A 24,501-nucleotide genomic window follows, 5' to 3' on the forward strand; every position below is an offset into this window, starting at 1 on the left:
CATGCATCGCCATCTTCTCAGTTTGAATTTGCCGCGCTGCGGTGATCTGAGATGGCTGCCGGAATTTCTGCCGAATTCCTGGGCTGGATCAAATCCGGAGATTCTTGAAGTAGCGTTCTTCGTCCTATCTGTCTCTCAATCCCACCTTCGTCGCCAATGTTAGATCTGGGCAACGAGAGACAGACTGCGGACACGACGTGACTTAACAGCTCTTTATTAGTAATAGTAGTGATCCAGCTTACTCTGTGGTCGGAGGGTTCCCCTTTTATAGGGATGAGGCACGCCCATTGACCAATCAGAGGAATACCTGTTTCCCGCTGTAGGAGCGGACCTGAGGGAAGACTTATCCCGATATATGCTAATATCTAACATATCCTACTATTGAATATTTGTTCAAAAGTTTTACAAAGATCAGTAAGCCTGCCCATGAATAAAAATGGGATCTGCTAATTGTTTAAACAGGGGGAGGTATATATTGCTGATTCTACTGGAATTTGCTAAAGCTTGCTGCTGCTGCTGCTGCTGACAAGGATTTAGCATGGCTGTGCTTTCTGCTGCTTCTATTATTTTGGGAGCAAAGCAACATTATTGTCTTGCTCTGGTGCCATTTTACATATTCCATTGGATGATCTGGATGCTGCTATGTCCATTCACTTTCCCCCATAGGTCTTACCAATTTGGAAGCTGGAGGGAAATTGATAAGAGTTGTGCTAGTTTCCCCTTCTATCCCAAGTGACAGGAAGGTGGTAAATCTCTCTATAGGCTTACCAGACTTCTAGAAGACTGGCAAGCTTTTGTCCAAAAATAACCCAGCTGACAAGTTAAGGATGGACCAGGATGAGGCAGAAGGGCATTGCCTTAGTATGCTGTGTAAGCTCCTTCCTCCTGACCAGCAACCCATTGACCTGTGTTCTGAAATAGCTCAAGTGACCTGTCACTCAAACAACGTGAATACAGCTAAAGCCTCTGCCCAACCTGCTCCGTTACACTTTCAGGAGAATGATTGGCAACTGTTTTTCTAACTATCTACTGATGCTGTGAGGTGGTGGAAATAACACCAAATAAATCTACTAAATCTTGACTTTAATTTGTCTCATGGTAAGAAGCACTAACAAGCATTCTTGTTGATGTAAATTAGAGTTCAGCCATCATGGCAACACATATTATGCTGGCTTGTTTCTCCGATAACTCAGGAACTGGAGGAATACACATAAATGTGGAAGGGAGCAATCTTTAAAGATTATGCCTATGCCTCCGAGATGGAATCTATTGTTCCAAATATCTTCCCAGAATAGAAAAAAGAATAATTTGAGGCCATTCGTATTTAGTTTTGAAATCTTGCAGGCAAGACCTCATTTGGGGAAATTAAATATGCTGGTTTGGGGTGCTGCAGAAGAAATGACTCCAACTTTAATATTGCAGATTCATCTTGGCATAGGCCAAATAGCTATTTTTCAAAAGACAAATTTGCTTTGTTCTCACATTGGTTTCTCCTTGTTTCTCATTCATTTTTAATCCATGCTACACTTTTCCCCTTTCACAGCAAAGGCAACCAAACAGAAACCATGCCTGTGCACAGGAAGGCTTGCCAAAGAAAGGATTCAAAGAGATGAAGCAAGCCTATTTATCCTTGGCTGCATCATCATTCCAAGTGCTGAACAAAGTTTAATCCTTGACCCAAATAGTGCCTTTTTAAGGGAAGACATTTGTGTTCAAAACCACAAATGGGTAACATCTGTGCATTTGGTAATACTCTTGGATGACACAAGCACCAAGTGCACTCATCTTTCTGAAAATGAGTAGAATCTGCACGGAAAGTGCTGCCAAGTGCAAAAGCATTGCCCCTGTTGCTTTGCTTCTGAAGCATTGTCAATGTTACTGGGCTTCCTTCATAATGTGATTCTTTTCCCAATAAAGACATTTTAATGAAATGAAATGAAATATTTGGAACATGCTCACTTGAGCATCAAAAGCACCCATAGGCAATGTGTAGGCGATCACTGGATCACAAGACGTGGGGCTGCCTATAACTTAGCCTTGTAGGAGAAAAAATTGAATTGAGAGCTGTAGCCAACTCATTTAAAAGCAAAATGTGGAGAAGGCTCATAGTAATTTAGCCCTAGCAAAAAAAATGCTCCTGAGTTAGCCAAAACTTGCATTATAAGGTGAACAAATAAAACTACCTTTTATTTATTCAAATTATTGACAAGTTTATCGTGCTGCTTATTATTTTTTTCCAGGAAACTCAGAACAGAATTTAAGTAGGTACAAGAAATATCCCATCCTGTAATTGACCTGTATAACTTCTACATGCTGGTAGTAACTTTCCAAATGTAGGTGTATTTGTAGACCTGTTATCTGAATATTTTAAATATTGGGAGCTCCTGCCAATAAAAGATGAGGTTGACAAAGAACTGCTCCAAACATTCCCTTCAAACTCTTGTTTCCAGTCCTTTCAGGAGAGTTGATTCATTTGGAAATGAAGAACTGTTTGACTGAAATATGCACAGAAAGACAGTCAAGACGTTTTGCCCATTCATGAAATGGATACCAACCTGGTGGGGTTAAATGCCCATTTTCCCAAAATGCAGGCTGATGCAGTAATGTTCAGAGACTTGGCCAAGAAACAGAAGTAGATGTGAGCCCTCAAGCTAAATCACAACATTTTCTCCACCAATCACAAGAACTTTCTTATTTCAGAAGGTACACTGGTGTAAAAACACAACAGTCCAGATGTATACAACAGATGGGCAAAATTGCATGCAAAATATCATCTCCTTTAGTCTTTCTGACACCTACTGTTACCATCTCCAATGATTAGATAGAATGATAGAAAATAGATAGATAGATAGATAGATAGATAGATAGATAGATAGATAGATAGATAGATAGATAGATAGATGATAGATAGATAGATAATATCAACTTTTCATTAAAACAATTTTAATCTAAAACATGATCAAAAACCTTGTAAATGAGTACCCAGATGTTCATAGCTGCTCCATGAAGAACAGCAGTATAAGCAATCTTCAGCTTTGCATTAAATATAAGGGACACAAGTTTTTCTTTGTTTAATAATTATCTATCTATCTTTCATTAGATCTCAGTGATCAGCTCTTGGAAGTTGTTGGTCTTGAAGGAGCTATGGAAATGGGACAGATCTATACTGGACTGAAAAGTGCTGGAAAGAGATTGGCCCAGTGTTCCTCTGTTGCCATCAGGTACCTACTTTGAGACTTTGGTTCTAATATGAATTTTTCACCAATTTGGAAGATATTCTAGTAACAGACAAGAAAGAATCGGGAACCTCCTGAAATCCCTTTCTTCTGTGTGCTAATATTCTAATAGCTTGCTCTAAAGACCAAATCTGTATTTTCTGTGGTCTGCTATGAACTGAAAAACTTATCAGGTCTATAAAATAAAGCTAGTTGGAAGCATGAGGAAGAGGACTTCATCCCAAAGTGGATAAACAATGGCTAGAATGAGGATTACAATGGAGCACTTTACTTAGAAGGCATTATGTTTTCCCAGAATTTCAGCATGTTCTAGAAAGAGAGAAAAGGAGGTGAGAGAATGAGATGAGGAGCCATGGAAAAATAGGGGGATTTTTGACCCATTACAAAGGAGAATAAGGTGCCTGCTCTTACATGTAGAAATAGGGAAAGGATGTTGTTTTTATAGAGCCAAACTCAATATACCTCAAGACTATATTGGACAAAACACAGTTGCCTCTATTTACAATTGCACCAGTGGTGGGATACGACCGGTACGCCCCAGTACGGGCGTACCGGTGCCTGCTGGGAGCACCAGGTACCGTTCTGGTATGGTGTTCCAGAGGGCCCACCCATCTGCTCGCCCTCCTTACCTGTATTTGAGCCGACTGCACATGCGCATGAAGCGTACAGCACCTGCGCGACACTTCGGCGAGTAGCTGGAGCGTCACGGAGCATCACAGGCAGTAAGTATGTGTGCGTGCTGCGCATGTGCTGCGCGCATGCATGTGGTGGACACCCGGCCCCATTGCAAGGTACTGGAACCCACCATTTGCACATATGATAGATGTGCTAAGCAAAGAATGATAAAAGTGGGGGGTTGATGCAAGTAAATTGAGTGTGCCTTCTTGTGCTCCTATGCTATTGCTTCTGTGGTTCCTAGAAATCCTTACCATGCTAACAAGAACCATGTTCATAAAACACACTGATTTACAAATTAGCCACTCAATTTTATTATAGTATTGGAACCATCCTATTAATTTATGATTCATTTATCATTCATACACAACATTAGGTGATAATTCAGTGACTACAGCCAGATAACATCATCTTGTAAATTTCACTCTTTCACTCTTTCACTCTTTTCCATTATTGGCAGCTTAGAGCAAGACAGAATTCAGTTCTGGCTTGTTTTCCTTCTTACAAGACTGCTTGTGTATTGCAGAACAACCAAACTATTGCCCATGCAAGTAGATGGAGAGCCTTGGATGCAGCCACCTTGCACAGTGAGTAGTTGAAACACAGAAAAGTCTGAATGGTATTAAAGGACTTCATTTACTAAAGTAAGAAGCTCAGAGAAGTTTTTCTTTGGAAAATAAACTGCAGAGGAGACCCAGGTTTTAGTAACAAAACCTAGGAAAGAACTATTTTTTAAATAATGCTTCTATTCAAAATGGAAATAAAACCAAAACCAGCCATAGTATCCCAGGAAAGAATTCCCTGTTTGGGGAAGATTATTCAGATCTCTTCGATGTCATATTATCAGACTTTTTCATAACCGTGACAGTCACATTTGTATCGTAAGGCAAAACAAAATAAAAGTTAAGGGGAGAGAAATCTTTGACTGTTGTTCCTCTTGGTAGTATTCTAAAGATAGTTAAAAATACAATTAGTGTACTTTCAGCCTATCCAGTGTATTCAGAACATCAAAGGAAGTGTTGCATACAAGAATAATGTGTGTTGTGAGTGTGTGTATGCCCTCAAGTCAGTGTTGACTCCTGCCAACTGCCTGAACAAATCCTTTCAGTTTTCTTGGCAGGTTTCCAGATGTGGTTTGTCATTGCCTGGTTCCTAGAACGGAGGGTCAACCAGCTGACTTTGGGCCTAAGAAGGAACTAGAACTCACAGACTCCCAGTTTCTAGCCTGATGCATTAACCATTACACCAATCTGACTCTGAGAAAAACAATATGTGACATAAATTGCCCTCTCTGATATGCAAATGAGTATTATAGAACAATATCTTGTCAGAGAAGTATTCCAATTGAAAACAACAGCTCTCTGAATTCCTGTATATACAAGTAGTCCTCAATGATGGTAATTGGATCAGAACTAAGCAATGCAATCAAAGTTTGACATCAACTGATCATACAGCTTAGTGATAGCAGTTCCAGCCATCTCTGGATGCGATCATTAAGTAAGAATCTCACACAACCATGACTTCTGACTTCCTGTCAGCTTCCCCATTGACTTCTCCACTGTTCAACTTTGAGCCATATATATGTTCTTCTATATGCAGCAAAAATTCCTCTTCCCTTTGATTTCACTTGTGGGAAGATGGCAGGAGAGATTGCAAATCATGCTCATGTGACTGAGGGATGCTGCAAATGTCATAATTGTGAGTTTGTTACAAAGCATCCAAATCACAATCAAATGAACTGCAGGCACATTGCAATGACCACAACTGATGACTGGTCATATGTCCCCTTCATTGAGATCATCACAAGTGTAAATAGTCACTAAATGAACAGTTGTTAAACAAGGACTGCCTATATACATTAGTTACTACTAGTAAAATTAAAAAAAAGTTCTTGAAATATTTATTTTCATACACCAGGCAGATGGGCTTTTTTTTTGTTTCTGTTACAGAATTAATAGCTGGCCAGTTCCAGGAGTTAACGATCTGATAATATTTCAGTCTTTTAGGCAAACATTTTCCTAAAGCCAATTGTGCCAATAATTTGAAGATATCTAGGATTTGGTTTTCCGTTTCTGAATCACATGCCACTTCCCAACATTCTCATTGCTTTGTGGATCTCACCTTATGATAGTTGACTGGCCAAGCAAGATATGCTGGATGTGCCTTTCTGGAGAGCCTATTACTCATCTTGGGCTGTGGTGGAGAAGGTGACCTGTTCTGCTGCCTCCACCGCCATTCATAAGGCTTAATGGCTGAAAAGTCTCAGTGCTATCTCCAATTCAGCCTGATAAGAAACTCTTTTTAAATTTGCCATAGAGAACTAAACAGACTTGCTCTGTCTTTCCCTGAAGCAACAGGAGTGGGGGTGTATCTGTGAGCCAGATCTTACTTGGTACTGGTCATAGAAAAAAGGCCTTTAGATCAGGAAGAGCAAGACACCTGGCAGGTTTTATGCCACACTTAGGTGATTGTAGGAAAAGATGGATATTCTCTTTAGCTGCAAAACAATTGCTTCATGTACTCTAGGGAAATATTGCATTGCCATTTGAAAAGAGATTATAAAAGCCCTATTACAATATTCTGGGATCATCAGATTGGGGGACTCTGCAACAAAATGATATCATATAAAAGCAAGGCTACATGCTCTAAACAGTAGAGCAGTAGATTCAGTAGATACCACTTCCTCCCTCTGCAAATAAATGACATGTGTGAAGTAATTGTTTTCATTTAGCTTTTCCAAACAGCTTGTCTTCTGTTGAAGCCAGTCCTTGTAGCAGCAATAACATAAGTAGACATTGACAACAGGGATTGTCAATGTCTATTTGATAAGTTAATGCTTATCTCGGCTAATAGAAAATCCTTGCCCTTTCCATAGTCCCTTGAAATAGTTTCTGTCTAGAAAGAGCAATCACTTAATCATTATATTATGAGAACTGGTTGAAAGAGTTGGATCCTGAAGAAAATATAAGGAGAAATTTGATGCCATTTTTAAACATTTGAAGAACTGAGAAACAGGTGAAGAAGCTTTCCAGATTGCAAGACAGCGTAATGAGTCAAAATTAAAGGGATGCAGATTTCAGCTAAATAGGAGGAGAAACATCTAAAAATAAATGTGTGAAGTGGAATAGGCTGCCTTAGAACATAGTAGGCTTTCCTTTGCTAGAGATGTTTGAGACAAGATGGATAAGCATCTATCAGAGTTATTGTTGTTGCTTCCTGCACTGTAATTTTGTATGAAACACAGGATTTTCCTATTCCAAATTATCTCCAAAGCTCTTTTCATTTCCATGATTTTGTGACTTTGGCTTCTATCCCTTTGCTTCCAGATTAAAATAACCCACAAAAGCCAAGTGCCAATGTTGTTAGGACCTCCCCAAAAGAGCAGCTTTTTCTTCCTGAGGAGAAGAAACCGAACTCGAGACTAATTTTCAATCAAGCAAAGAACATCCTTCAGAAGCAGCAGTTCTCCATTCCAGTGGCAACCACCCAGAGAAGGTCTGCAGGAAAAAAAAATCTTAATCCCTCCAGATTCCTGGCTTCTGAATCTGCTTTGGAAACATCAGTCTGGAGGCAGCATTATGAACTCTTAGTAGAAAATAACAGGGTTGACATTCGGCAGCCAAACTGAAATAGCAGTGTGGGTTCCTATATCCATGTACACATAGCCACTTTCTCTAAATATTATTGGCTGGGATAGCATTGACACTGAAGATTCAGAAGGATTTTTGCCCTCCATAATACCACAGCCCAAGAAGAGGAAGCTCTCACTGCTCTGGTTGGCCTGTGGTAAAATCTGAGACTCTGCTAAAGAGAGTTGCTCTGGGCAGCCTTGGAATTATACAGTCCTATCAGAAAGCAAACAAGCAGACATGGAAACAGCATGTCTGACATTGCCTTCCAGATGGAATGAAGGAGAATTTTCATTTTATTTAAACTCTGTAGAAACCCTCCTCCCAAAAAACAAAAAAACCCGTTGAAGCATCAAATTTGGCAAGGAACCAAACTTAGCTTATTTATTTTTAAGAAATTCTGTAAGCAGATAAGTGTTATTTTGTTTTACTACTGTTTGGGTCACCAAACTTGATAAGACATGCTATTTATTTTTCAAAGTTTAGAAAACACAGGGGGAGATGAAAAGGGAAAGGAAGAGAAATGTTATTTTTCTCCAACTCTAAAACAAGAAGGCTCCTTGCTAGTTCCAGGCATAACTTTTAGTTTTAAAAGAAAGTGGAAATCGGTTAGCTGTTCAGCTAACCTGCAGTTAGCGTTCAGAGGCACAGGAATTCACAAAAAGTTTGCCACAAAGAAGCCAAATTCATCAGAGGAAAATAAAGAGTAAAAGTGAGAACTTCCTTTGGAAGGAAAAGGAAAACTCAGGTTATATTAAATGTATGAGTACGTTTTATAACCTCCACGAATTTAGGGATACCTTCAGGTTTGATACCAATTCCAGTGTCCAGTTAATCTTTTTAAATTTTCTTTTCATATATAGGGTTAGTATAACTTCACCCCAGAAATATTTTATACACATATTTTAAAGCTTTTCTATGGAAATTTCAGTTAAGATGGGATTCCTTTTAAATTTTATCTCATTATGGGGCTGATTTAAGTAATTGAAAATACTAGATGTCTACAAAACCCTGCATATATGATCAGGAGCAGAGCTATATGCATTAAATTCTAGGGCAGGCATTTATATGCCACTGATATTATAATAAAATGTAAGCAAACTCAGAAGTCAAACTAATGAGTTAATTTTCATCCCATACATTGGCTTTTGCAACAGAAAACTACCCAACCAGCAATCCTATATACATTTTTGGAATTAAGTCCAAGGGGGCACAATGGTTAGAGTGCAGTACTGCAGGCTACTTCAGCTGACTGCTAGCTGCAGTTCAGCAGTTCAAATCTCACCGGCTCAAGGTTGACTCAGCCTTCCATCCTTCGGAGGTGGGTAAAATGAGGACCCAGATTGTTGGGGGCAATATGCTGACTCTGTAAACCACTTAGAGAGGGCTGTGAAGCGATATATAAGTCTAAGTGCTATTGCTATAAGTCCCACTAACCTCAATAGGATTTAATTTTGTATAAGCACATATTAGAGTGCAGTGCATATAATTCATAGATGCAAAAGACTAAAATGGCATATTTTAGTTAGGAAATAAATACCTCATATTCTCTAGTTCTTCTTTAACATTGTTCAATCAGATAATAGTATAACCTGACAGCTAACATCATGTTCCTCTTTATTCATTTTAGATTCCAAAATACATGATGTCTTAATATAACAAAAAAGTGCCAGGTTATGAAAAACTATTTACCATATTTTTTTGAGTCTAAGATGCACCTTTTTCCCCTAAAAGAGCATGGAAATGTTGGTGCGTCTTATACACCGAATACAGCCATTTTTGGCCTCCCAAAGCCTCACCCCCGCATCCCATTTTTATGAAAATCAGGTGAAAAACAGGCTGTTTTTTGCAAAAACTGAGGCATTTTTGCCTTCCCCAAGCCTGCAGAAGCTCTCTGCAGGCTTCAGCAGGGCTGGGGGAAGGCTTAAACACTTCTGTTTTTGTGAAAAACAGCCCATTTTCCACCCGTTTTTCGCAAAACATGGGCATTTTTGCCTTCCCCCAGCCCTGCCAAAGCTTTCAGTGCACTCCTGGGGTCCGGGGAGGACAAAAACTTTTTTTTCTTACTTACCTCTTCTAAATCTTGGTGCATCTTATACACTGGTGCATCTTATAGTCTGAAATATACAGTAGATCACAACTGCCAATCTGTGTGATCACCAGATTTTTTTTTCAAGAGAAGCTAAGAGATGAAAATAGAGAAAGGTTTGATTTACTTGCAACAGTACCATTCTTCAAAAAAGATAAATTGCTAACAAATGGACACACATGTTTATTATAACACCAGAAGGAAAATGTTAATCAAAGAGCCACAATTCATGTAAGCTTCTTCTACAAGTGGTAGCTTTCCATGATTTTGAATTGGTGATTCTAGTTTAAGAACACTGACTACTTTAAATACTTTTAAATTCAGATGAAGAAAATTATACTCACTGATTCTCATTGTTGCATGGAAGGTTCTTTTACCTTAATCCAGGACAAAGGCATGTCATCTCTGAGTTAGAAGTCTGAAAAGAGTAAATGGCACAAATCCATTTATTTACTTAACCGCTCAAATAAGGAGGACATACAGTATGTTTTCTGTTAATGTAGGTTTTTCTAAATGAAGTCATTTGATTTTATTTAGAGCTTGCCTCAACTAGGAAATCTGGTGGAGACTTTGGCATCTATATACAGTATAACTGTATTTTTCATAGACATCCTGTATTTGCAGTTACGATACCTATGGTTTTGGAAAGGTTGCAACTGGGATCCATTCAGATGTCTGACAGCACCATGAAGGTTGTGAAAGAGGTACAATGTAGAAGAAATACTAGATAAGGTTTGTTCTTACATTTGAAAATTTGGTCTCAGGAATTTTTGAGTCCCACTTATGGAGTTTCATCTATGGGATCCATCTTAGAGAGGCACAATTCTATAGAGTATGCATTATTTATTATTACTGGATCAGAAAATACCTCATTGACTAGTATTCATAATTCTGCCTTCTTCTGTTCTTTTTTTCCATAGCGCCACTTCCTTTCTGCTCTGCTTACCTGTTTGTAAGCAACTTTGCTTCCAAATATCTTCATCTCTTTTTATGTTTTGCTTGTTTTCAATTTTGGTTCCTAACCAACATGATCAAAATATCCATGACGCAAGTACAACATGTACTCTTTTCTTAAATATACTTTTCTTCTGCCGTTGATTTGCTGTTTGGTTTTGGTTCAGTTTAATGAATGTATAGTAGAAAACAAATAAGGAGAATTTTTTCAGAAACTATCTCTGCCAGAAGTTGCAGACTAAAGCCTTGCCAAGTAAAAAAAAAATAGCACAGCAGGAATTTTGTGTCCCCTTGAGATTTGGTTGTAGCCAGATGTTAGTTAAGTATAATGAGAAAGCAAAAAGGATGTGGATTTTAGATATTAGGCAATTCAAAGAATTACAGCAATTCTTATGATTTTACTATAGATGAAAACATAATATTGAACAAAGTGAGAGCCAGTGAAACTGATTTCCATAAATATTAACTGGTTTACTACTGATTTCAATCTGAGGGAATTTGGGAAACCTTTATTTTATGAAGAAGGTTAGAATTATGATAGACCATATACTAATGTTATAATCAGCATCTTTATTACGGGAAAATAAGATGGCTTAAGCAAATAAACCTGAGATGTAAATATACCTTAAATGGTGAGATTTAAGAATGAAAAGCAAGCATATTTAGCACTCATTTCCCCCTAATCAAGGCATGCCCATTCCATGGTAAATATTCTTGAATGTCATGGCTTTGTGATGGTTTTTTTTTTTTTTGGCATATCCCAAGCCTGTACTAAGGCAATTAGTTGTAGTTGTTCCAGCATGGAAGTGTTTTCCTTCTTTAGGTGCATGTGAACATCTAACACACGTACCAGTGTTGTGGTTGATCATGCAGCCAGGGCTAAGATCTTCTACTTTAGATTGCTCTACAGATGTTGCCTCTGCTCCAGTTCTGGGAACTGCCCTCCATGGACACTTACCCTTGAGCTGCAGAAAAGACCAGACATAAGACTTCTACAGGAGCATCGGTTCGTGCAATGTCTGACTGATGTTTTCCAAAGTGTATATAATGAATTCTGTACATGATTTAACACTTATAAAAGAATACTAGCCCTGCTCTTTAGCGTGCTGCAGAAAAGTAATTCCCATGCATCATTAGTAGAAGAGGGAGATCTCTCATTACTCCATATCCTTGTTCTGTGCTTCTCAATCAAAGTGCCATCTCACTGGGAGAGTGAAGAGAAAAAAAGACCCTTAGTGCTTTTCACAACCTCCCCTTAAGATCTACAGTCTGTCAGTAAAGGTTTTTCTGAACATCAATCAGCCTTCCGTAGAAAAAGTCCAATTGGGAGACTTCTGTCTTGCTTTATTCATGCATTTCCACTTTTGGGGGGGGGGGGACACAAATTAAGTCCTCTTTTGAAATATTGCTAGTGGCAGGTCCTAGCTCATCGCATCTTCGCATGGCTGGCTGTCGGAACAACATGTTTCATGCTATAGTATTTTTCTGCCAGCTCAAAGATTGATGTATTAAGTCCTAGAGCACAACCAGGTGGGCTACCTTAAATACTATGTTGCTTATATGATGCTATATTTAATGGATTTACTGTGGATTAATCAAAGTAAGGGGTACATCCAATTATATCCATCCATTTGAGGAACAAATTGTGCTGGCCAAACAGATTCCTTCTCTCTTGCATCTTCTTGGATGACCTTCCAAATAAGATTTGGGGAAGTATAGTTGTCCAGAGAAGAGGGAAGAAAGGGAAGTCCTATTAAGAAAACTGATCATTTGTGTAAAATTGATTATCTGTTTCTCCTGCCAAAATGTAAACGAAAATGGTAAATAGAGATAGATTATTTTTGTTACCAATTTCAATTAATCTTATTTTTGAATTTGTTTCATATACAGTTATATTTCTTTAATTAACCTTAAGCCCGTGGTCAAACGTTGTATGATCAATTCTCTAGGTAGGTTCACTTATAGTAAACGGTGCAAGACTTAGTAACATTTTGTATTAGCTCTATAACACTCAAAAGCAATTCTTAATAGAAGTGATTAATCTGTGCATTCTGCCTTCATATATAATGCACTAGTATGGTATCATGTTTTTCAACAGTAATGTAAATAAACCAAACCCCCTTCCTGATCTGGTTTTATTGAAATAAGCCACAAGTTTGAATTTCAAACTATCTTTAAATTCAATGACAGTTCCTAAGACACCACAACAATTGGATTTATGCACAGCTGTAATTCATGATGTAATTTGAATTTAACAATATATTATATGAAGCCATTGTGGGCTTCACATCATGGTTTACAGCTTAGTGCAATGAATAGATGTGGTTTATTCAATAAAACAAACTATCAGTGATGATAAAAATGGAACTATAACCTACCAGATATTAATGAACTACAAATTTCAGCATTTCTCAACTTCAACATGCTTTAGCAGATTTTGGATACAATGAGAAAAATCTGTCCCAATAGGCTTGTGCTGACCTTGAAACATTTATTTTCAATTATAGGTTTAGTATACTTCTATGTGTCCTTGAAATGCAGCCTGCCATTTTAAAGATGCATAAAATAGATAAAATATAATGTGTAAATCCCATTCACGTTTAACAAACATACTGTTTCAATGGACACTACTTTCCCCCTTATTAATCAAATAATAGTATGAGTTACTATATGCAAAATGATATTAGAAACAAAAGTATCTATAAAGACCACTCACTCACCATCCATTTCTTGGCTAAAGTGCTGGCAAACAGATTCAATTTTAATTTAAAACTAAGCTTGAGACCTCTTATATGTATTCTTAATCATAATGTTGTGGCTTTGTGCATTCTGTGTCCCCTACTATTTAATAATCCATAGTTAAACAAAACACAGCTTAGTGATCCTGTTGAAAGGCAGCTTTAATAAAGAGAGAGAGAGAGAGATGTCATTTTTGTGACATCTTTGTAACTACAGCTATATATAACCTATATATAGGCTATACAAAGAAGACCAAGCAAACAGTCATATAACATCTTCCAGTGTAGCAGGAAATACATTTACTCCATGCTGCCCATTTCTTCCCCTTTAAACCATAAAATACTTTGCTTGGCTTATAGTTTAATAAATTGTTTGAAGCCACAGTAGGTATGTCACAAGGCTTCACTTTATGTGTAAGGCCAAACAACAATGGGTTGATTAAACCATGGTTTAGTATAGAATTGTAAACATAGCACAGTGGAATGAATATAGGCTAGAAAGATCCTATAGGCAGTAGATAGAGCTGTTTAGTCTCCTTGCTCTGGCAAATTGAAAGGAATGTAGTTCTCCAGCTTTGCATCTGCCTGGCTTGATTTGAATAATCCCTCCTGTCTAGGTTATATGCATTTGATTTCCCAATTTCTTGCTAAGCAGACACACACCAAATTCATAAGCCAGGCTTCTCCTTGCTTTATTTTTTGTTTCACCAAGGTTAATTGAATAAGCCAAGAGTCATCCGTGAACTCATAAGTGCTAGTATGCAAAAGCTTGGCGCTCACTTTGCTTCTTATGTGACAGTTTCAAATTTATTGTACAGTTTATTTCAACCTGACTCCCACATAAAAGCGCCTGAATCAAAACAGGAGTTGTGGGCAATAGTAAAGGTTCTAGCTGCGCTATGCCTTTTTTTCCCCCCGAAGTAGCGTCTTGGGTCTTTATTTTTTTACATAAAATGGAAAAAAATAACCTGTATTGTACGTATGTGCTGGAGAAGATTGTACCTGTTTAATGTCTGCTGCTCACACAGTTAATAAAAACAAATTAAGTACAATGAGATGCGGGGGGGGGGGAGACAACAATGCCTCTAGTTTCCTCTCTAGAGCCAAGATGGTTCAGAAACTACAAGCAGGATCCTGAATTTGCCTTTGTGCTGTCGCGAAAGCCATTGATCTGAATTCCAACTGTGAAATTGTTATTTCAGGTGATGACTCATTAGTCCAGCTTCATCTCCAGCGCAGGCAGAAAACATAGGGAGACAAAGCCGCATTTATTTGTGAATGCTGCAAATACCTTGTGCATGCAGCCGCTGTCCAATTCATATGGGGCTCCCCTATGGCTCCACTATTCATAATAGAAGGCTGCATTGTTTCTCCAGTGAGGATGTCATCAGGTTGGTTTCACACTGCTGGCCACCTGCAGATTTAGCCCTTTATAGAAAATGAGACATAGGAGGAAGAAGGAGTATTATGTATGAATATTCTCTGCACAGTTTTGCAGAATGTTGGCCAAGGACTATAAAAGACTATTTCACAGCACACAAAACATGGGCAGTTTCGAGTGTAATTTTTTGGCACACTTCCAAAATAATATGCCAATCTTGTATCTCCTAACTAAACCACACCTGCTTCTTCCTGTTCCTCATTTTGTCGGGCAGATAATATTGCTCATTATTTCAGCTCATTTTCTCCTTCAATATATCTCTAGTCATCTACTATGAGCTCTTCCCCGCTAAACATTTTGTCGTGTTCCCCCACCCCATGTGTTTGCTGGAATATTACCTAACCAAAACTGATTCCTGATGATTTACCTTGATAAATGTTCATCTAGCGCAAAAAACCATTTGGCACTCTCTGTAGGACTCTGCCAAATATTGGGTTTTTTTATTAATGGATAGTTCCCTTAGGTATGTTAATCCTAGTGTAAAATGCAAGCAGTTTACCCTTTAGAATTATTGAATAGCCCTGTTAACCTGTGGCATCCTATTTCTGAAAGAAACAACTAAGCTCCTCCTCCATCTGAATTACAGATAAATGCCATTCAGTTAAAGATTACTAAAATAAATAAAAGAATTTATATTTTAATTATTACTGCTATGGCAAGTTGACTGCCCGTTTAGCTGATCTCTGCACCTGTATGAGTGAAGCATAGACCGGGTCAGACTTATAATCACAGGGCGAGCATTTGCATCTTACGGTATCAATCTGAAAAGAATATTTTCCAGTAGAAACATTTTGTATATTCAGCAAAATCGGCAAATGCTGGATAGTAACAAATTGCTAAACTTGTGTATATCAGTGAAAGAGGTATAATGTGCACAGAAGGTTCTACCAGTGTTACAGGGAGGTGCTATTAATGCCATTCCTAGGAATTCTCAGTTTCTAAGTCTCTATTCCTTCACCCATGCTGTTTACATTGCTTGCTTGCTACTGAGGCCCATTTAGATGCAGGTCACAGGAAGCAGTTTATACTTGATCAGACTGCTGTTTCATCTAGCCCAATATTTTCTATATTTACTAGCAGAAGTTGTCCTGGATTTTATATGGGAAGTCCTTCCAAGATGTTTCTGGAGATGCCAGAGATCTACAAGTCTCTGCATACAAAGCACATGTTCTCTCCACCAAGCTGTGCTCCTTCCCTCAAAGCAATTCTACCCTTGTTCTGACATTCTCATTAACTAGGGAGTGGGATTTCTTCTGTTCCACTTCAGGTTATGCTCGGAAATGTGAGGAAAAATTCTATAATATATATTTTCATCACTTGAATATAACACAACAAAAGTGCAGATAGCAAAAGCAATATGCACAAAATACGCTTGTGTTGCAGGAGCTATCACACTCAGCTACCTTCCCAAGCATCTCCCAAACTCATAAGGGAAAATTTTATGCACCTAAACAGAGGAACCGATATGTACTCAGGCAAAATATGCTTTTCTCCATTTAGGCTGCAATGGATGTACACTCCCCCTCCTAGTGTACTGTGTGAATACAGGCAGCCAGGATAATTCTGTTCATTATATATGTATGTATATCCTTTGAGCATGGACTGCTCATCTCCTTTTTTCTTGATCTTGTATTTTCCCTGCATGAAATTGTTCTATAGCTCATGATTCTATGTAAATCCTCTCTGATGTAGTTCTACATCAAATAAAATTACAATGAAAAAGTCGGCGACTTTGAAATGACTTTGAATGAATAGCAGCTACAATAATATCACTTACAATGCGCCGTGTGATAGCATTCTGCTCTAGGGGTCAATATGTCAATATACCCAATATGGCCTCCCTGGTTGAGGCGTAGGAGTGCCACAAGAGTAATACCTTACAAAATATTAAAACTTACTTTGTCGTTCACTTTTCTGAATACCTTCTCTGTTTACTGGAGATGATCTGGTATTGTATTTTCAGTAACAATGGTAACAGCAGACATTTATTTATTTATTTATTTATTTATTGGATTTCTAAACCGCCCCCTCTCCCAAAAAGGGACTCGGGGCGGTGTACAGTCAAATAAAATGCAGATAAAATACAATAATATAAAACAATTAAATACTAAACATTTGGATGGCGGAGATAAGACTGTACAAGAAATAAATATACTATAGAAACCCTAAAAAACATCCCCAATTAAAATACCCAAACCCAATTAAAATATATCCCCGGGAGACAAAACTAAGAGAGTGCCAGGCCAGCTGATTGAAACAGGTGAGTCTTTAATTTTTGACGGAAGGAGCGGAGGTCGGTGGTAGTTCGGATGTCGGGGGGGAGGTCATTCCAGAGGGTTGGGCCCATCACAGAGAAGGACCTACTCCTAGGTGTCGCCCGCTGGCATTGCCTAGCGGATGGCACCAGGAGGAGTCCCTCCCTGTGTGAGCGGATTGGTCGTAGGGACGTGTGTGGTAGGATGCGATCCTGCAGATAACTAGGTCCTATGCCATGGAGCGCTTTAAAGATGGTAATCAATACCTTGAAACGCACCCGAAAGGCCACAGGTAGCCAGTGCAGCTCGCACAGGAGGGGTGTTACGTGGGAGTATCGTGTACTCCCCATGATAACCCGCGCGGCTGCGTTCTGAACTAGCTGAGGTCTCTGGATGCGTCCCAAGGGAAGCCCCATGTAGAGGGCATTGCAGTAGTCCAGGCGAGACGTCACCAGCGCATGAGTGACCGTGCACAGGGCACTCCGGTCCAGTAGGGGGCGCAATTGGCGCACCAGGCGAACCTGGTGGAACGCCCCCCTTGCCACGGCTGCCACATGGTCCTCCATTGACAGCCGGGCATCAAGGAGGACGCCCAAATTGCGCGCCCGTTCCACAGGGGACAGTTGTTCGCCCCCTATGGCCAGCGATGGTGTCAGCTGGCTGAACCGAGGTGCCGGCATCCACAGCCACTCGGTCTTGGAGGGGTTGAGTTTGAGTCTGTTGTCCCCCATCCAGCACCCGACGGCTTCCAAACACCGGGACATCACTTCGACAGCCTCGTTGGGGTGGTTTGGGGTTGAAATGTACAGCTGAGTGTCATCAGCGTACAGGTGGTACTCAACCCCAAAACCACGGATGATCTCACCCAGCGGCTTCACATATGCGTTGAACAGGAGAGGCGAGAGGACCCACCCCTGTGGCACCCCACAAGTGAGTGGCCTCAGGGACGACCTCTGCCCCCCTGTCAACACACATTGCTTCTGGTCGGAGAGGTAGGAGCCGAACCACCGCAAAACGGTGCCTCCGACTCCCATCCCCTCCAACCGGCGCAATAGGATACCATGGTCGATGGTATCAAAAGCCGCCGAGAGGTCTAATAGGACCAGGATAGAGGAACAACCCCTATCTCTGGCCCTCCAGAGATCATCGACCAACGCGACCAAGGCTGTCTCTGTGCTGTGCCTGGGTCGGAAGCCGGACTGGCGTGGGTCTAGATAGTCGGATTCGTCCAGGTGTCGTGGGAACTGCTGCGCCACCACATTCTCAACAACCTTCGCCAAGAAGGGGAGGTTGGAGACTGGACGGTAATTAGCTAGCTCCATTGGGTCGAGCGAAGGTCTCTTGAGCAAGGGTCTCACCACCGCCTCTTTCAAGGCGGTTGGTAAGTATCCCTCACCCAATGAGGCGTTCACCAGGCCCAGAAGCCAGCCTCGTGTCACCTCCCAGGCTGCCAGTACCAGCCAGGAGGGACACGGGTCCATTGAACATGTGGTGGGCCGCAGCCGTCCACGCAACCTGACCAAATCCTCGGGGGCAACAGAGTCAAACTCCTCCCAGAATGGTCTCTCAAGACTCGCTGTTGATGGCTCATCTGGTCCACTGACGGAGGTCCATCCGCTCCGGATCTGATCAATTTTGTCCTGAAGATATTCCCCAAACTCCTCTGCTCTTCCCTGTAAGGGTGTCTCTCGCGTCCCCTGCGATAAAAGGGAGCGGGTCACCCGAAACAGGGCGGCAGGGCGGTTATCCGCGGACGCAATAAGGGCGGCACAATGCCTACGCTTGGCCACTCTTATTGCCACAAGGTAAGTCCGCAAATAGGCTCTTACCTGTGTTCGGTCAGATTCGGAGCGTGAGGACCTCCACCTGCTCTCTAGACGTCTCCTGTGGCGCTTCATCACCCTTAGCTCCTCAGTAAACCAAGGAGCCCGGGTGGGTCGATGCCGCAGGAGAGGTCGCAAAGGCGCAACCCGGTCCAAGGCCCCAGTCGTCGCCCTATTCCAGGCAGTCACTAGGTCCTCGGAGCGGGAGCGGGACAGGGCTACAGGTATTGGCCCAAGCTCCGTCTGGAATCTGTCCGATTCCATCAGGTGCCTGGGGCGGTACCAGCTTGTAGAGTCTGGTTCCGCCTCCTCGCGGTGGGGGATAGCGCCAGGGAAGTCCAGCCGGAGGGATGAGTGATCTGACCATGACAGGGGCGTGATGACTAAGTCCCCTATTCCCAGATCACTCGTCCACTGTTCAGATACAAAAATGAGGTCCAGTGTGTGGCCCCCTTCGTGAGTGGGGCCCTGAACTAATTGGGTCAGGTCCATGGCCGTCATGGAGGCCATGAACTCCCGAGCCACCTCGGAAGCCGCTCCCGTCGACGGCAAGTTGAAGTCCCCCATGACCAAAAGTCTGGGAGTCTCAACTGCCGTCGCTGAGATTAGCTCGAGGAGCTCGGGCAGGGCTGCTGATGCATAGCGAGGAGCCAAGTATACAATCAGCAAGCCCCACTGCCTCCCTGGGCCCCAGTTCACACCAAGGGACTCACACCCGGGTATCTGAGGGACAGTGAACTCCCTCGGCTCTAAACATTCCCGAATAACCACCGCCACCCCACCACCCTTACCCCGGGCCCGGGGCTGATGGAATGCCCGGAAACCTGGTGGGCACATTTCCACGAGGGGTAAACCACCCTCGTGGCCCAACCAGGTCTCCGTTATCCCTGCAAGGTCTAGCTCCCCCTCTGAGATCAACTCATTAATGAGGGGGGCCTTGTTGGTAACAGACCAACATAACAGCAGACATAACAGCTTGAAAATTTGAAAGACATTTTAGCAAAATTATTGAGCCTAAGGAACTATCAAATAAACCTGGGTAAGTACTAGAAATACAAGGGGTAATATAAAAAGTAGGGGCTGTCATCCCAATCAAACTAGATCCTATTACAATACAATACAATACAATACAATACAATACAATACAATACAATACAATACAATACAATAGTAGAGTTGGAAGGGACCTTGGAGGTCTTCTAGTCCAACCCCCTATTCATTTTCATAAAATGCATAATATTACACTAACGACTCAAGTGATGCTGTCTCTATCCTCTCGTGATGCCTGGAGGCTGTAGGGATCTGGAAAAACAAACTTTGACTGGACCCTGGCTTTGGGTGTATGGAGCCTCAGGATTCGAGTTTTTGTCATCCTTAATTCTGGACAGGGTTGCATTGACCCATTCAGACCAGCCCATAACTCAGGAGTTCTCCTGGACTCAGTTCAGCTTGTGCTGGTTAATAATTCCAGCAATGTATCTTATCACAGAAATTGCCCAGGTCTTGATGGCTTTGATGGCATTTCCACTGTTCAATGTTTGCCTTCTTTACTGATCAACTTTTTAACTTCTCCATGCCTGATGTTATCTAACTGTAGAATACCTAGATGTTCATAAGCGTCATTCTAACAGCTCCTGATGGCATTTTAATTCCATTACCACTTGTGATTTTACCCTAATTTATTGCTACTGAAGCAAACTTCTCTAGGCCAAATTCCATTGTTATATCTGTGTTAAAAATTATTACAGTATTTGTCGATTGGATTTTTATTTCTGATTTTCCATAAAGCTTCAGATTATCTATATCAGTGGTTCCCAATCTTTTTTTTGGCCACCCCCCCCCCACCTAAGCATCTCTAAAATCCTGATGCCCTCAACCCCCCCCCCTTCCCGGTGACACTTCATTCTTAGTTTACTCAAAAGGTGAACTCTATTCACACGGAGGAAGCCTAAAAGGCCACCAACTTGGTTTAAACAAGGTTAAAATTGCCCCCATTAAAAATCAGATTGCCGTCCTGTGGGGCATGGGCCCCACATTGGGAACCACTGATCTATATGAAGCAAATATGAGATTTTTGGAAGCATTTTGTGCTGTTTGACAGACAAGCTTTGTTTTCTTCAAAATCACTTAAAGTGGGATCATAGCAGTGACAGATAATAACGATGATACTGATTGACCCTGGAAGATGCCTGTTCTGATGGCATCTTTTTCATTTCCAACCTGCAATTTTGCCTCCTTCATTAGTTTTTTTTTCTGTAAACATTCTCTTTTTACTGACACCAGTTATTTCCAAACATTTGGTGATTGAACTATGTGATAATGAATCAAAACCCTTTTTTTTATAATCAATTTAGACCATATGTGAATTGTTTTTTCAGCATTTGAAATTCTTCAGAACTGTTTTATCAATCAGAAATTGGTCTTTTGCATCTCTCCTTTTCCTTTTATTTCCTTTCTGTTCTATAGAAAGGATGTTATTTTCTGCTAAACAATCTTGGCTTTGCCCTATATGATGTCTATGAGTAATTAAAACATTGTAGGCAAGTATGTTATCAACCTGTAGTTTCCTGGTGTTGTCCATTTTTCTGCGTCTTTTTGAGTCAGATACATTTTACCAATTATTAAGCATCACTGATGTCACCTTTATGCAATATTTCATTAAGCTGTTTGGCTATAGGTTAATCAGATATGTGAGCCAAAAGCCATGCAATCGATCATTTCCAGAAGAAGCCCAGTTTTAAGTTCTTTTCACTTAATTTTAACCATTTCTGCTGTTATTATTAATTCTTCCACTTGATGTTTACTTATTTGATCTTCAAATTCTTTTACCCATCTAGCATTTTTATTGTAATATTTCAAGTTTCCTATAGATCTTTCTAAAACTGGATGGTTCCTTTTTGTTTGTTTTTGCATTTTCCGAATTTCTGTTATCATTGGAAGAATCACCTCGAGTCTAATTTTGCCTAAATTTGTGGATTTGAGCCTCATAGTGTCCAATTTTTCTAGCTATTGCTGTTATTTATTGCTGTATGATTTCCAAAGCTTTAATTTTTCTGGTAGTATTTTTTTTATTAGAGCTGTATTGGTTCTTACATTCTCCAATTTTTGTTCTTTCGTGTTCTTTAGATTACTCGCATCTGATCTTAATTTCCTCATTTTGGTTTCTAGTCTGATGTTCCACTTTGGGATTGAATGTGATTTTGATTTTGGTTTTATCACTACTGCTATATTGTAGGCAAGCTGATTGATCTGTTCAATAGATGTTATTTTAATCCTTTCAAGCATCTTATTCACCTCTTTCATTATAGGTACTAGGTCTTGGGGGGGGCACTACATTCAATGCTGGCAATCTTTATCTTTCTGATAATTATGCATATGACATAATTTTCTGTCTTAATTCTTCTTGTCAGGGTGTTAGTTCATATATTGTTTCAATGCTGACTTGTACCAGTCCTGTTATTACTTCTTCCAAATTATCATTACTACAGCTCAATTTAGCTGTTTCCTCTACATTTACAATTGTTATCTGAGTTTCTTCTGCTAGTCTATAGTTTTGAGGTCTTCCATTTTCACATTTTTCTTTGAACGTATTCTGTATCCCTGAATATTTTATTTCTGATAATGAATCTCCTTTGATCTGCTAATACTTATTCAGTGATATTTGAATCTTGATCAATTCTTTTCCATAAATCAAACATTCATTATAAGAATCCCCACTTAGTTGATTCCAATTTATAATAGCAGGCCATAAGTGTATTTTTTCAAACAGAACATACTTTTGCTTTGTCTGTGGTTGTTGATCTGTCAATAATCCTACAGGGCTAAAGCCTGGTTACCTAGCTTTAGTCTCATTGCTCACCTGTTGACAGATGCCCAGGAACTCTAACACTACAGAAAATGGAAGAGAGGTTTTCTGATGGCATGAAAAGATATCAGTCTATTGATACAACTGACATCTGCTGCAAAAAAGCAGAAATATTTTTTAATTGATCCTACCAATATTGCTCTGTATTCAAGTATACTGAGAGCAAAGCCTCATTCCTATAGTTTTGTGTTGCATATAGTTCACTTTTTTGGCATGGATTATAAAATAATCCAATAGGATTAATTTATACTTAAATATTAATTAATACTTTGGAGTATCAAAACATTGTCTATATTAAGAAAACAAATACATCATAATCTATTATAGTAATGAAGCTGGAAATCTGATGTAATAATAAATATCAGCCCCCTCCCCCCCAAAAAAATCATGTTGAGGTTTTCCTCAGACAAGGGTCAAAATACAATCCCTTGAATAGGTTTTCTTTGCCTCTATTTTTCCAAGGATAAAAAATCTGATGTGAAAATAAACAACAGTTTCTATAATGCCAATTCACAGGTAGCTGTAATGTTCACCCTGTTTACACATCACACTAAACGATAATGTGGTTTATTTATTATAATTATTATAAACAAACCCATACAATATATTGAAAGTATTATGTGTGAAAAAGGTCATTATAGCTTATGCACAAATTGAGCTTTTAAAAATGGTTTATTTATGTGTTCCTTAGTCCTTAGTCCTTCACTGGCCCACATAGATCAGTATGGTTGCATTTGACTGATATTGATTCACCAGAATTTCAGGAAAAAATATTTTCCAGATCAATCCAGAGATATCAGGAATTGAACCCAGGACTTCCTGCATGCAAACACTAGCCTCTGTCATTGAATTAAGGTGCTTCCTCATATCTTGATGGGCCAGGTATGTAGCATACCAGGATACCAGAATAATGGAAAATCCTGTTGGGCCACTTCCAAGAGTCCATGTAGTACAGCAACAGCTAAGTGTTTTTAGAGCCCAACTTGGATCAAGCCTAGTCAGCATGAGTGTTTACCGAAAGTAATTGAAGCTGTAATCTAACATCTAGAACCTGACAGGTTGGAGGTTACTGGTTTAATCCACTAATTTGTTTCCAATCTCAATCACCCAGACACTCTAGAAAGTTTATAATCCAGACATGGAAACCTTCCCTCTAACAGCTGGATATAGAAGCATATTGGAATTTCATCTAGGTTGCCTCTGTATATTTTCTAGAGAAAATATATGCTGTTCTTCCTTAATCAAGATAAATCCAAAGTGGCCTTTTCTACTTCTTATAGTCATTTCTTCCATGACCTGCTATCTTCCAAATTCAATACATTATTTTCAAACCACAGAAATAGCTTTGGGATGGCTAAAAAATCAATAAAGTTATAAGGCCTACATTTCTGTAGTCTTTCCTCAAATGTACAAGGAAGTGTTACTATCCAATAATATGTTAGCTTTTAACCACGTTCGCATAGTATAGGGTCTCCTGCTTGAGCAGGGGGTTGGACTAGAAGACCTCCAAGGTTCCTTTCCAGCTCTAATCTGATTGATGTCATGAGAAGATAACCTGGATGTAAGTGCCACTATCTGATCCCTGTCTCTCACTACTCCTCTTTCAATGGATATTCTTGTATCATGCTGGTTTGAAGCCTTATCATTGTTAGTTAACACCAATCAGAATTTGAAATTAATGGGAAGTGTTAGTTTCAAATTCCAGTTAGTGCTAACTGGAAATGAAAAGTGCTCCAAGTATAGACAACTTTTTAAACTATTGGGAAACCATGATCTGTGATTAAGAACTGTGAAGA

General features: G+C 39.9%; 1 protein-coding gene across 1 annotated transcript in view; it reads left to right on the plus strand.

The window, feature by feature from the left end:
- Nucleotides 1-13,513, plus strand: part of DGKG (diacylglycerol kinase gamma) — a 136,643-nt gene extending 123,130 nt beyond the window's left edge. The window contains 4 exon segments of the mRNA XM_081954472.1: nucleotides 3,101-3,221; nucleotides 4,438-4,498; nucleotides 7,238-7,280; nucleotides 7,283-13,513. Of these exon segments, the coding sequence (XP_081810598.1) occupies nucleotides 3,101-3,221; nucleotides 4,438-4,498; nucleotides 7,238-7,280; nucleotides 7,283-7,539 (482 nt within the window). The 3' untranslated portion in view covers nucleotides 7,540-13,513.
- The last annotated feature ends 10,988 nt before the right edge of the window (nucleotides 13,514-24,501 follow it).

The sequence above is a fragment of the Natrix helvetica genome, assembly GCF_964273705.1.
Source record: "Natrix helvetica genome assembly, chromosome: 5".
In the NCBI taxonomy this organism is placed as follows: Eukaryota; Metazoa; Chordata; class Lepidosauria; order Squamata; family Natricidae; genus Natrix; species Natrix helvetica.